Source organism: Puccinia triticina, chromosome 10A, assembly GCF_026914185.1.
Source record: "Puccinia triticina chromosome 10A, complete sequence".
In the NCBI taxonomy this organism is placed as follows: domain Eukaryota; kingdom Fungi; phylum Basidiomycota; class Pucciniomycetes; order Pucciniales; family Pucciniaceae; genus Puccinia; species Puccinia triticina.
The window spans coordinates 5,235,252-5,250,081 of NC_070567.1; the positions used below are offsets into that span (position 1 = coordinate 5,235,252).

The 14,830-nt window shown below is 46.5% G+C and overlaps 2 protein-coding genes across 2 annotated transcripts; both read right to left on the reverse strand.

Annotated features, from left to right (window-relative positions):
* Positions 1-382: 382 nt before the first annotated feature.
* Positions 383-673, reverse strand: PtA15_10A522 (uncharacterized protein; the record flags this gene model as incomplete). Its single annotated transcript, XM_053160706.1, has 2 exons — positions 383-392; positions 465-673. The coding sequence occupies 2 exons, from the start codon at positions 671-673 to the stop codon at positions 383-385; spliced, it is 219 nt and encodes a 72-aa protein (XP_053024653.1).
* Positions 674-14,132: 13,459 nt separating this feature from the next.
* Positions 14,133-14,601, reverse strand: PtA15_10A523 (uncharacterized protein; the record flags this gene model as incomplete). The annotated part of the gene is made up of 3 exons (XM_053160707.1): positions 14,133-14,268; positions 14,333-14,461; positions 14,531-14,601. The coding sequence occupies 3 exons, from the start codon at positions 14,599-14,601 to the stop codon at positions 14,133-14,135; spliced, it is 336 nt and encodes a 111-aa protein (XP_053024654.1).
* Between the last annotated feature and the right edge of the window lie 229 nt (positions 14,602-14,830).

Here is a 14,830-nt window from a genome sequence, read left to right on the forward strand (position 1 = left end):
GACTACCAGGGAATCATTGTCCATCGTCATATTTGCTCGCAAGGAATGCAAATCAGATTGCTACTGATCGCTCGCTGTGACCGTAAACATGGGATGCGATGATTGATTAAGTACATCTACGGGTGCACATTGGACAGCATGCACGCGTGTTAACATCGAAGAACTTCGATTCCTGCAGCTGATTTTTGATAAGTATCATTGTTCCCCACACACAATATAAATACATTTGTAGTTTCAGTAGAGCCCGAAGATTTTCTGAAAACTGGGGATTTGGATAAGAGATATCTAGACTCACCGTAGGTGTAGAGTTGGCCGGCAAACTGCATGCAGCAATGATAAGGACAAGCAAAATGAGGGGGTTCGACATTTGTGACATGGCGGACTAGTGATCACTAGTTAGTTGCATATATTCATCATCATCATCATATTTGGGATAAGGACAACGACTAGTGGAAAAGGCTCACGTCAACAGGTAATAATTGGTTGTTGTGAAAACGAGTGCTGGATCGATGAGCGAATGTGGTGCGCTGAGTTGATTAGCTGGTTTGTTGTGGAGATGGTTGGAGAGGAGGTTTCTTGGCGAGGAGTTTACTAATTTGTTTATACGCTGCTGCGTAGCCTCGTAGTTCACCCAGGCCCGCACAGAACATTGTTGGTTGACCCTGCAGACCATCGGTGTGAATGATCAATGACGAGTCGACTCTCAGGCTTGGCGTCCGCCAGCGAGCAGTCTCTCGGCAGCTCTCGGCCCGCCCGGCCCAGCTAGCGCGTTTACACAAATATGTTGGCGGATACATACATATTATTCCGGGAAATACATAAACATCTCACGCAGCTTTACATACTATTTACAATACCGGATAGGCTCCCAGGTGGAATTTCTACATCATTTTTTTTTTCAGTGGATGGTGGTAGGTGTTGTTTTGGACACATGAGATTATGTAGAAACAAAAGCTGATTCTAATGGCACGGGAGGCTGTGAAAAAATCAGAGGGGTATGCAGTGATATGGGGGTTAGAAAGATTTTTTCAACATTTGGCTGGGCAGCCTCAAGCCAAATGTTGGACATTAGGCACAAGTCCCTCCTGCAAGCGGGAGGGTGCTTGCGCCCCGCGAGCACAGGGAGGGACTTGTGTTAAGTTTGGTCAGGATTGAGCTTAACAAAGCCTCTTGAACGGGCGTCCCGAAGGGACTCTCCGTAGGAGAGGCTTACCTCCAAAGTTGTCCGCGTGGCCTGAGCAATTTGAGAAAATGGTGAAATTTTCACCATTTTTAAGCTCAAGGATCATTTGAGCAAAAGCAAAGCCCTTCAGAACAATTCTGATTTGGTAAAGTTGTAGCCTTGCTTCTTAGGCATTTTTTTTTTTTTTTTTTTGGAAAAAAAAGGTGCAAAATAGCCGGTCGCTTGCAATTTGCAGTTGGTCTTGTTCCTTCCTTTTGGGAAGTAAAGTTTGAAAGGTGGGGAACTGTTTGGATCATCGGACCATAAACCCTCTCACGGTTTTTTGACTTGCTGCAGCCAGGTGCTGATGTTAAATACATACATACTAGTATCTGATCATCAATTCATCATGATTGTTAGTCGGAATGGTGAACAATGGATCTGGTTCATGCCTGAGATCACAGAAAATAATCAGTCCTCCAAGCGTTGAAAGTCCTTTGCAAACAACGAAAGAACTGTTCAAGAAAATAATGGCGATAAGAAAGAAAAGCTCAACAACTCCCTCCAAACTTCCTACAAGGTCATCCAAAAGCCCGATCAACTCAGCAAAATCACCGCTCAAGTCATCATCATCTAGCCCGAGAAAGTCATCAAAAAAGCCCAAACAGTCACTGAGCGCGGATAGTTCAACTACTGGTATCCATGTCCTGAAAAAGGTCTCTGAGAAGAAAGACAAAGCCTTGGAGATGGAAATTGCTACTCAATCAAAAAGATTTTACGGCGGTCAAGAGGCAAAGCCACTTCAGATCAAGGCAGTAGCCAGCCTGGTACAAGGACAAAACACCTTCCTGTTGGCCGGCACAGGATTTGGAAATGTATTTTAATCTTTTACCCTCCTCCGCCAGCCCAGTTGTTTTGGTACTAAACCCACTGGATGCTTTGGGCAACAACCAGGTGGAAGAGAAGAAGAAGTCTAATTTTACGGCAATCAATCTGACAAAGCTTACCTTCAATAAGCGGGTCGCTGAGGAGATCAAGTCCGGAGTGTACAATTTTGTGTACCTCAGTCCTGAGATTTTCATGAACAACAAAATGTGGGATTTGGTTTACTTCAGTTTGGAGTTTCAACAACGTCTGGGCCTTTTTGTTGTCGATGAAGCCCATATGATCTATGTATGGGGACTGGTTGAAAGCTTGCATGGAAAGAAGTCATTTTCCATAATTATACGGCATCAAGATTTTTCAATATTCCATCCATGTTATGGTAAAATAGGCATACATCTACAGTGCCAAAACAAAGCTCCAATCCTTTTGCTTTCTGCAACATGCCAGCCGATTGCTGTTGATTCTATTTTGAGAAGCATGAAGTTGACAACCAAGCTGATCAACATACACCACCCCCAAAAGGAAGGCAATGTGCACACATTGCCATGTTCAATAAATTGTTGATACCAAGGTATATCACACGGCCAACCTAGGTATTACAGAATATCAACCTTGTTGTTCCAGAAGTTTTTTACAGAAGTTTAACCCTCTTACAGGAGTTTAATTCAGTTGTCACAGAAGTTAAACCCATGTAATAAAAAATTCAAGAAGAAATTTCAACTGATAATTTTAATGAAAATATTTTTTGGTGTGGTTTAAAACTCATGCCCTGGAGTACCCTGTCATTGGTTTAAATTCCTTTGAAAGTGCATTATTGCCGCATATGTAGGAGCCTATCTGCAGGGGTTATCATTCTGAAATCTCCATTTAGTTGTTGTATTTTAGCCAAATGGAGGTACAATAAAAGATTTGAGAACACAGTTCATATATATCTGTGTAATACTCTTCAATTTTCCTTGTATTGAACATAAAATTGTTACGGACCTACTTTGCGCAGCAGCGGAAAACTCTTCGCGCACAGAATTGACCGTCCCCCGACGTCGAGCCCGCTGTGCGCGCAAGCCAAAAAATACTTCGCGCACAGTGACTTCCCCCAAAAGAAGGAGGTGATTTTTCCGGATTTTTTTTTGATTGATCAAAAGAGGGGGTCTTACTTGCCCCCTCCAAAGGTCTTGGGGACATCATCGGAGCTGGGGGTACAATATAGTGGAGAAGCTGAAGCCAGGGGAGACCTGGGGGTGTAGACAGTGCGGGAAGCGGTCGGCGGGGCCGGCTGGGGTGGCTCGCTGTTCGGGATTGATAGGAGGGGCTGGATGGGCAGTCAGAGCATGGGGGAGGGTGGTTGTGAAGGGAGCGGGGAGGCATGTTCATATCATCGCCGCAAAGTCAGAGGGGAGGAGACGAGGTTCTGGCCCTCAAGGGCAGGGAGAGGTTCCAGGCGGAGAAGACTTGAATATTGGGTTGAGCAGCCTGGGAAGCACGGATTGTTCTCTTTAAAAACCTCAAACAAACCTGCAGCCCCCCGGAAAGGGCTCCACTGCTCAAAAACAACTGTTGAAGTCAAACCTGTGGGTGTGAACCGTGGCTGGGCCCCCAGGGAAGGGGCTACACTACCGCTGGGTGTCAGCGGTGGCACAGCCAGGGTCGACCGTCTAATGACGGAGCCCTAGTGTTCTTGTGACGCAGGCAGGACGCTCAAGTCCTTTCTGGGTCACCGGTGTGTGGGGAAGCCGCGCTAGTGACTGGGCACGTCCCAGTCAGTGGCACAGGTGCGACACGGGGACTTGCAGGCACAAGTGTGTCCTACCGCGTCGCACAACGCCACGGCTACTGTCGCGTCATTGTTGCGGTTCCAATTCACGCGGGGTAGTCCCGCTGTGTACCCAGCCCCTCGAAAACAAAGTTCGAGGGGCAGCAGCTCCGGGCCCGGCTATCCCCCAGCCGCCGTGCCGATGGCCGGCACAGGCCATCGAGCGGAGTTGCACACTCCCCCGATGACCGCGTGCATGTGGCACAAATTACCGGTCATTGAGGGGATTATGTACTCCTCTCGATGGCCAATGTATCCCGGTCATCGAGTGGAGCACGTACTTCCCTCAATGACCGGGTCCGTTCCGGTCATCGAGGGGAGTACATACTTCCCCCGATGACCGGGTCCGTTCCGGTCATCGAGGGGAGTACATACTTCCCTCGATGACCGGGACCGTTCCAGTCATCGAGGGGAGTACATACTTCCCTCGATGACCGGGACCGTTCCGGTCATTGAGGGGAGTACATACTTCCCTCAATGACCAGGTCCGTCCCGGTCATTGAGGGGAGTGTTCACTCCTCTCGATGACCGGAGCAATCTCGTCATCGAGGGGAGTATGTACTCCTCTCGATGACCGGGTCCATGCCGGTCATTGAGAGGAGTACATCCTTCCCCCAATGACCGGGTCCGTTCCGGTCATCGAGAGGAATGTTCACTCCTCTCAACGACCGGAGCTTGGTGACCTGGTTGCTCCGGTTGGCGAGAGGAGTGAACACTCCCCTCGATGACCGGAACGGACTCGGTCATCAAGGGAAGGATGATGTACTCCTCTGGAGAGGAGTACACTCCCCTCGGTGACCCGATTACTCCGGTCGTCGAGAGGAGTGAACATTCCTCTTGATGACCGGAACGGACCCGGTCATCGAGGGAAGGATGTACTCCTCTCGATGACCGGCATGGACCCGGTCATTGAGAGGAGTACATACTCCCCCGATGACCAGATTGCTCCAGTCATCGAGAGGAGTGAACACTCCCCTCGATGACCGGAACGGACCCGGTCATCGAGGGAAGTATGTACTCCACTCGATGACCGGGACAGAGTGGCCATTGAGAGGAGTACACAATCCCCTTGATGACCGGTAAATAGTGCTAGATGCACACATGTGTGCTGGCCGGCCGGTTATTGGGGGAGTGTGCAACTCCGCTCGATGGCCTGTGCCGGCCATTGGCACGGCGGCTGGGGGATAGCCGGGCCCGGAGCTGCTGCCCCTCGAACTTTATTTTTGAGGGGCTGGGTACCCGACCACTTAAGTCTTAGCAGGTGAAAAGTCCCCGGGGTGGGCTATCGGGGTAGCGGGTGCCTTTTTTTTGGATATTAATTATGTTTTTTTTTTACATGACAAGGACACCTCCAAAAAATCCAATATTTTTTGGAGAGGGCAGTTAAGACCCCCTCTTTTGATTAATCAAAAAAAAATTGAGAAAAATCCCCTCCTTCTTTCGGGGGAAGTCGCTGTGCGCAAAGTATTTTTCGGCTTGCGCGCACAGCGGGCTTGACGTCGGGGGACGGTCGATTCTGTGCGCAAAGAGTTTTTTGCTGCTGCGCGAAGTAGGTCCGAATTGTTAATCATGTGTTTTCTCAAATCAGTTTCACTGCTTAGTTGTTGTTTTTCTATGATAAGTTAATTTTCTCTTTCAAATTGAATAAATAATTTTGTGTAAAAAATGGTTGAAACAGGCCAGGTGACTTTGTCCAAGCCGTCTACGCTTTTTCTCTTCTGCACACTTTTCCGGATAAATCTTTGCCGCAGCGCAGTGCTTATGAGCAAGATTGATCCGTAGACCCTCGTGGTCCCTACTGTTAGGGTAGGTTTTCACTAGGGTCGGTGTCTGGGTCCCGGTGGAGAGACTCACCTAAAACCTTGTTGGTTATTAGGTCACCGTGATGAGCCCCGGCCTATAGAAGTGGCTGGGCACTGGTGACTGGTGAGTTTCCCTCCTTCCTTGAGGCGGAGAGAAATAGGTGCCTCTGGCAAGCGGAGAAGGTGAGGGCTAGCGCTAAACCCGTGCCGACCCCCCCTCTCCGCGGTGTCCCCTTCCCTTGAAGAAAGTAGGGTGGGTGGGAGGTCCGAAAGAAACTGCGTTGAGTGCGAGAGAAAACTGTGAGCGGAGGCGCGATGATAGCAAGGTGTGGATGTCGAAGTGAGGGATAGGTCACGGTGGAGGGCTCAGGTGATGCGAGGGAGCTCTTGGGATCTTAAGAGAAAACAAAGATCCAACCTGCTACGCTTGGTCCCTAAGCTATCCTAAAACCTCCCTGAGCCCCCGGTCCAGTCCAGTTCCACACGCTCGCGTGCTTGGACCTTGCTGACCTCCCCTGACGGTCCGATCCGCTCCAAGAAAATCATCAGTCACATTAAAGATGGTGGAAGTTCAAAATCATTTGGGTGGAGGTTGCAGCGCTGCAACCCCTACCCAATCCCAGCAGGTATTAGCCTGTCCCATCCAGGAGGGTATGGGTCGCCAGACGCCTTGGCTACACTTCTGGGCGCGCTGTAACCCTGCAACATGTACCAGGGCTTAACAGGTATATCCTGTCCCTTCCCGGTGGGTTTGGGTCACAGGACAGCCCTAAAACTGCCGGGTACCCTGCGAGTTCCAGCCTAGGTGCACATCTACCCTAAAAGCAACTTTGGACGATTGTCCAAATTCACCTGGCCTTGATTTGGCCTCCCTGAAAAAGTACAAACTCCGTTTTGATTCAAAAGGAGGTATGACCTTCATTTGGACCCCCATCAAATGGAGGTTGTACACCCATCAAATGGAGGTTGTACACCCATCAAATGGAGGTTTTACACCCATCAAATGGAGGTTGTACACCCATCAAATTAGGTTGTACACCCATTGGTTGGAAGTACAACCATCTTTTCATCAGACATTGCATTCACATCCAAGTTTTGACTACGCGCACACCAAAAAGCGTAGACAGTTATGTACACCATTATTTTTTGGTGGGCAGGGACACATACACCCAGATACCCGGTCCTTGGTCCCGTACGCCTGCATAATTGGCGTACAGGACTGGGGACACCACTTCCCCAAAGTCCAGCTCTCCAAGAGGAATACATAACTCTCGGCGAGATTTACTTTGACCAGCTCGCCGAGAGGAATACACACCTCTCAAAGAGATGGACTTTGAACAGCTCGCCGCGAGGAATACAAAACTCTTGGTGAAATGGATTTGTACCAGCTCGCCAAGAAGAATACATCCCTCTTGGCGAGCTGGGCTTTGACCAGCTTGACCAGAAGAATACCCTTAGCAATCTGGTTTACAAATTCAGCTCTCCAGGAGGTATGTATTCTTCCTGGCGAGCTGGTACAAATCCATTTTGCCTAGAGATATGTATTTCTCCCGGCGAGCTGGAATTTGAACAGCTTGCCGGGGTCAATTGGCTGGGGTTTCTTGGTGTACTTTTCCCTGCACACCAAAAAACAATTGCATACACACCTGTGTCTGCCTTTTTGGCATGCATGTAGTAAAAATTTGGTGTGCACTTAGCATGACCCAAAATAAAAATAAAAGAGAAAAGGAGATTTAGAACTCTATTCCAACTTCCCTTCCACGAGGGGGAGTGGAGTTCTGACTCACAAGAAGCTGCAAGACCCACATTCAAAATTTTAGATGCGCCAAGGCAGTGTAAGCAACCTCCTGGGAGCCAGAATCCTAATTCTAGCGAGTTTTTATGTAAGGCCACAAATAATTACACATCTTATTATAAACTGCACACCTTTGGGTTTTTTCAAGGTAGAAGGTAGGAAGAAGCATATATGATTTTTTTAGGTTCAAAGTTGAGAATATGTAAGAAACATATACAACAAAAGTTTCAGCATTATTTGCTCTGTTTACAGCTGTTGTTATATATATATTTCAGCATGGCAATGTGAACTCATTGCCTTCTTTTTTTGGGCGGTGATAATTTGAGGCAAGTTGACTCAGCCCAAAATTTGTATCATCCGCATCACTATGTCAAAATCTTTGAAATCAAATCTCGACCTATTGGACGTTTTTGCGCCGAGAGACAAGACCCCAGACAAAGACATGATACCTAAACTGATTTACAGTGGAACCCAAGCACGGACACTCACTGTTTTGGAGGTGTTGGATATAGCGTGAGGAAAACCTGGGGCCTGCTTAGATCCGTGTAATTCTTTTTTGAGGAGGTTCCACTCATGCACAGGAGACAAAGACAAGGAAGAAGTTATCCAAAGTTACTCTGAAGAGAAGTTTCCGATAATCTCATCAATCATGGCGCTTGGGCTGGGCCAAAATTGGAAGCGGGTGAGGAGTGTAATCCACATGGGAAGAGGCAACCCACTCCACGCACATCGCCGTTCCCACCCGATCCCGCACGTCTGACACTTTCCCGCACTAGTCCTCCAGCTCCGCCCGCTGTAAGACTCAAAAGTGGTAATGAAACCCTTTTGCTGAATGGTGAAGGGTATGATGGAGTTGCAAGCTCTGCCCTTCTGTTATCAGTCAACAAGACCCACCAAGCTCAACTTGGCAAGTTTTATTAAGTGATAGGTCTGGTCTGTTCCAGATGAAATCTGTTTGAATGGCAATGTGTAAGTGTTTTAATTACTTTGTTATAAGGGTTGAATTATTGTTATAAGGGTTTTAGGATTTGAGTGTGGATGAGTGTTGGGTGACTTGTGAGTTCTGGGTGAGGAACTGGGGAGCAGGCCACTGGGGGTGGAGAGAGCTCCTTTTATAGACAAAAGTGGAGTCCCAAAGGGGCTTGTGGGTTAGGGTTTCAGCTAATCTAGACAACAGGGTGAGGGATTTTAGCTGGTGGAAGTAGATACAAATGATGTCATAACCCCTCAGGGGCGCATGGATGGTGTCAAAATATACCACAGAACATTCTAACGCATGCATGAGGTGACAGTAGACTGCATGAGCTGTCATACAGGGGGAATTAGTGTATACACAAAGTCTGAGGCTGCAGAAACAGTGTAAATGATGTCATACTATGTATATAAAGGAGTGTATGTAGTTAATATGTAATGAGTGTAGCCAAACAGGGAGATGTATGTTTGTATCCTGTGATGTGTATATGTGTACTACTGTGGAACTTGGGTTGAGGCAGGTGACAGCTGGGTTCCTGGGGCTGGCCGTGTGATAGGTGTCCATGAGATGTAACTTCCACACTAAAGGGGGTCCAGGGGTGCTTCCAGTAGTGACTAGGGGTGAAATTGGCCGTAGAATCCATTTCTGGGTTCCATTTGATGGTATCTTGAGGCCTAGTATGAGTAATTATGTGGCAAAGAAAAAACTTTTTATTTTTCCACTTTTCCGTCTACCACACCGCGTAGCGTAACTCTTGCCGTTACTGCGCTCAGGCGTTAGCGCTAATAGTAACGACCAGTTGTAACCCCGGGCCCGTATTGTAACGGGCCTGATTTTTTTGGTGCGTTACTTGCGTTACTAGTAGCGTAACGCGTTAACCACCGGTTAACGAGATAAAGAGGGGCAAATGGCCCCCTCTGGATCATATTCAGTCCAATATCTGCCCCTCTGTGCGGGCAGATATTGTAACGGATGTCAAATTTGAAAGATGCTTGGTGTGTGATATCGTAACGCCCTTCGGTTACGGTTAACGGTAACGGTAACAAGAGAAAAACCGTTACGATATTGGTACGTTACCGATAACCGTACTGTAACTACCCACCATTGCTGACAGGGAGATGTATGTTTGTATCCTGTGATATGTATAATTGTACTACTGTGAAACTTGGGTTGAGGCAGGTGACAGCTGGGTTACTGGGGCTGGCCGTTGTGGAACTACTCAAAGGGCAGAATAGAGCTTGGAAGGGAAATGTATAGCAACACTAGTACTAATGTAAGCTATGCAAGGGTGCTGATGAGGCTGCCTTCCTGACTAATGCTGAGGGGATGAGAGTAACACTAAGAAAAAGAAGAAAAGGTGTGGCTGATTTCTACTTGATCTTAGGAGCTAGTACTATGAGCTGACTACTGTCTACTGAGGGTGAGAGGGTTGGAGGAGTGATGAGAGAGGGGAATGCAATGGCAAGGTTCAATAGCAATGGGTTCAGGAGCAACTGCACTGATATCAATGGATGATGAGTAATTCCTAACTATAATTTCTGTATCTAGAATTCTGCATAAGGTACAAGTGAAGGGGGAAGGACAGTTCTTATACAAAAGGAAGGATGAGCACAGACAATGAGGAGTTCTGGCTATGGGAATAAAGGAATGTACAAATGGGGAAGAGTGATGTGAACATAGTAACAGTTTGTAATGATGAGCAATGCTGAAAAGGGAATGCTGGTTATGGGAATAAAAGAATGTACTCATGGGGAAGAGTGATGAGAACATAGTAACAACTTGTAATGATGAGCACTACTGAAAGGGGTAAGCACAGATCCAATGATGTAATGTCTACAATAGGCATAGAACATAATGAGTAATGTATGTAAAGGTTTTAGTATGTGAGAATATATCTGTAAAAAGAATGTAATGAAATGATTCCAGCAAGTTACTAATGAAATGAATATTGTAACTAATGAAGACTGTAGGTTTTCTGTAAGTCTTATATCCTCTATAACTACTGAACCATTGAAGATAAGGGGGTACTATGTATGAGTGACTGTAGGTGAAATTTGGCGTAGAATCTGAATATGCAATAATAATGAGGTATTTGTGAAGGGTTTATGGGGAAATGGGTAATGTAATGATGAATATATGTAAAGGAAAGCAATAAAATACTACTTATGGTTTGGAATGGAGCACCACACCGTGTGATAGGTGTCCATGAGGTGTAACTTCCACACTAGAGGGGGTCCAGGGGTGCTTCCAGCGGGGAATAGGGGTGGAATTGGCCATAGAATCCATTTCTGGGGTCCATTTGATGGTATCCTGAGGCCTAGTATGAGTAATTATGCCGCATAGAAAAACCTTTTTATTTTTCCACTTTTCCGTCTACCACACCGCTCTTCCGCACGTCACTTTCCCAGACTCCGCTCCTCTCCAACGCTTGATCTCCCACCGTCCTCTGTCTAGCCCCCGCCAGTCGGTCTCTTGTCACCGCCTCCACCCCGGTTCCACCCGCTGGTGGAACCGGCTTTGGCTGTCCTGGCTCACCCGCTGACGCGCCGCTGCTACCAGTCCACCTGTGTAGTCCGCCGCAGTCCAGCCCTGTCTTTTCTGCTCCAATCTGCAATCTGTGCATTCTGGTCCGCATGTGACTTTCCGTAAGCTTTCCTAGCGTTCTTTTCTAACATCATCCTCAGTGCTTATGTCACCAGAATTCACTCCGTCAGCCACTGAGACAATTGTCCATGTGTCTACAATGATAATTACAATTCATGTAACCCAATGGCTAAAGGCTACCTTAAGGTTGATCTTGATCCTGTGTTCAACCCCTCCTGTTGTCTTATAATCCACACGCTCTCTGGCAAGCATCAGCTATAACAACGGCATCATTCATTAAAGGCCTTTCAACCTTTCTGGATTCCCAACACCAACATCCAATGTTGGCTCAAGGAAGCAAGAAGCAAAGACAGCTCCAAGTACCATTCTCGCATAGCACAGACTTGTATAGTAAGATTAAATTAGCAAAGGATTGTCTATTTGAGCAAGGACTTAACTACTCCACCAATCAAAACTGGGCTGCTCAATGTCCCCAATGCTTTGGCCCTAATGAAAATGAGCAAAAAGCCAACCACCAAGAGCCGGACTTCATTCTTGCAATGGACGGCAACTATCAGCAAAGGCACTATGCGCACGCTAGCAAAGACTCCCCGCTTGACAATCAGTACCCACCAATCTTTCTCCGGCCGTCGGAGATCAGTTCAAGTACCACACTATGTGAGGAAACAGAGGTCCATGTAGCCGGTATTGATGTAAGCATTCAAGGTGCTCATCTGATATATCTATGGTCTACTCCTCATTTACTAACACCTTGTGCTTATCATTTAACCAACCTCAGGACCCATGTGCAAAGTTGCACAAAGTTGCCGACGACACCCGGGATGCGACCACTTGGGAAAAGTGTGATGACAGCGGGATGTTTGGGAGTGCATGCCGGCACGATGTCCCATTGCTGTATGCCAACATATTCAAGACCGGTGAAAAGTAGGTCTACTCTTCATGAACCAAATTGGCATTACACTAAGACTGCTGTTTGTTTGCACATTAATTCAGGCTTTATTACCCAGTCTCTGTTGTGGTATGCTTTATGGTATCCCATATACCAAAATCAAAATTTTCTGCTTTTCTTTCTTATTTCTGTTAGTCACAAGGGGAGATTTTGACGCACTCTCCAGAGAGTGCCATACTGTACCCTTTTTCCGTAACTGTGCTGGATGCCTTTGATGAAAGTAGTGTGAGAATTAATGAAAAATTCTGGAACTAATCCACAAATGATCTGAAACTGATCCTGGATTCATGCATAAAACATCCAGAAGTCATGCAGAAGTCAACTGGAACACAACTGGAATGCGGTTGAAACCACCAAGACGCAATGGCCACAATCAAAGCATAATTCAATTTGAAGTGTTTGGTAATTAAGATAATTTTATTGGGTTTCAATTCATATTATTTATATGCACATGAAGGTGGTGATTTCTCTCACTTTGCTAATGTAACTGTCATGTGCGCATGTTTAAGTTTGTTACAAATCACAGGTCAAGCCTCCCGCAGATCAACAACATGTACATCCCTGTTAGAATGATGTGAAAGGCCCATCTTAATTGGCATATTTCCCTAAAGAAGGCCGGTATCCTAGAATTGAGCCAAAAGAGGATGAAAGTAGGGTTAAAATATGAGTAAAGTCAAGCTTGGAGGTGTGTGATCCCAGATTTCAGATAGACATCCTGGCTTCTTAAATATATAAGCTTGTGAGTTTCTTTTGTGTTTGTTTGTTTTCCAATTTCTCCACGCACATGCATGTGAGTTTTTTTCCACTTTGCCAATGTCACCTTCGTGTACGCGCGTACATTAGGGTGACAGATCACTGGAGGTGCCTTTCACAGCTCCATTACAAGTAAAAACTGGTCAGAAAGACATGAAAGCCCCCGCAGGTCACATTTACGTTGTTTGGAACCCCTTTGACATAGAGAAATTGATCAACAGAAATTCACCATAAATGAGTAATAATTGGGCATTGATTAACTACTAGAGTTCAAGGCGGCTTCGCCGCTGCAAATATGAGGTGCATTTCTATGGAAAAAGCAAAAGAAAGTACACAAACTACTTTTTTTCTAGACCACAAGTGGATATGGATGCACACCCAATGAGCAGAAGCTATCTGGAAAGTGGGGAGTTGAAATATAATATGATGGAGTTTCAAGTGGCTAGCTGCACCCCACATCCACTTTTGTGAGTTGCTGTTCAAGTTTTTTTGTCAAAAAAACAAAGTGGCAAAAGCAAGGTAATCTTTACTACATACCAATCCAATGAGCAGCTTGATTTGTTTTTCCACAAACTTCCTTAAGCTCCAATCTGCAAAGTTAGACACAATCAATTTTTTATTTTCTGTGCTAAAGAGGTTATAGCACTTCTTTGCCCTTCCCAAATCATCCATGCTGGTATTATTTGGTCATTTCTAACAAATTGGTATTCCAACTCCCAAATTATGTCAAGGAATTCAACTTGTGACTACCAAAAACTCTCTGGACCAATTTTTGAATCTTCTTTGAGTGCATTTTCTTTCATCCAAGTTTCATCATCCCAAGTGGCCCTATTGTTTGGATTTGAGAAACCACCAGCTTTTGTTTTTTGATTGCCATTATAGAAGCTGTTTCTTGTCAGTTTAACTTTCAACTTCTTTTCCGAATCCCACCAGAGTAGGTTCAGATGCATGTTATCAATAGCATCTAATGCTTTGATTTGGTTTTGATGACAAATGCAAAGTTTTGATTGGTGCCTGTCATGGTTTCTTTTAATATTGAGAGGAAAATTCAATATGATTGACTCAAGGACCACAAACCCTAACAGAGACATGAAAGTTTACCATGGTCTCTTTGGTCATTTTGTGAGCTTTACAGACGAGAAAAGGGTGTCAGTGTCAACAAGTGCGCAGAAAGACTCAGCTCTCAGCTTGATCATTGCTGTAAGGTAAGCAGCTATTGACCATGCCCCGGTCAAGCACTTTTGTGTGGTTTTCTTTTAGCCTGTGCTGATATGTGTCTGCTTGATACTCTACAGAGGTAATCGACCAGATCAGCAGAGACCGAATTCATCTGCAAGACCCGCAGCACCAAACGGACGACGGAGCTCGTGGCAAGCGATACAAGTCTACAAGAGCATATCTACGTCCTGTAAGTCCCTTTTTCCACACACAGCTTAGCGTCGGGCTGGGGCGGGACGACAAAGCTTACAAGGGAGAGGGATCCGTGGGCCTGGTCGTCCTCGAACAGGGCTGGGTTGGGGAGGATCATTGTTCCGCTGATGCAAGGAAGCGTCAGTGCTGGTGAAGCCTGCGGGGAGGGGAGAGAGAGAGCATGCATACCTATCAAAGAGGGCGAAGGTGTAGGCCTTCAGTGGCGGCCCGGTGGGCAGGAGCACCAACTCGGAAGCCGTCGGGTAGCGAGCACAACTTTTTGGCAGTCGGGGTCGAAGGTCACTGCTGGGATCCTTGCTACACAGGATTTCCCCCAAAGAGACTCAGAGCGAAAAGGCTGGTGTGTTTGAGAAGGTGAGGAGAGACGGACCGGTGTGGAGGGCGGAGACGACGGTGGAGATGAAGGCGCTGGACGGATGCTGTCGTTCAACAGACATATGTTGTCAATGGAGAAAACCCGTGCGGCTTTTCCAGGCTCACTTCCAAGCAATTTGAGGGTCACAAACCGGGAGCTTTGGGGGTTGGCTGAAGCAACACAACACAAAGGGTCGTAGGAGGGATTGGGCTTGGGTGCTTTGGGGACCAAAAAAGTGTGCTCGAGGTGATTTTGCCAGAGAAGAGGCACAGAAAATACCTAGACGATGGTTGGGATGACAATTTTATGTT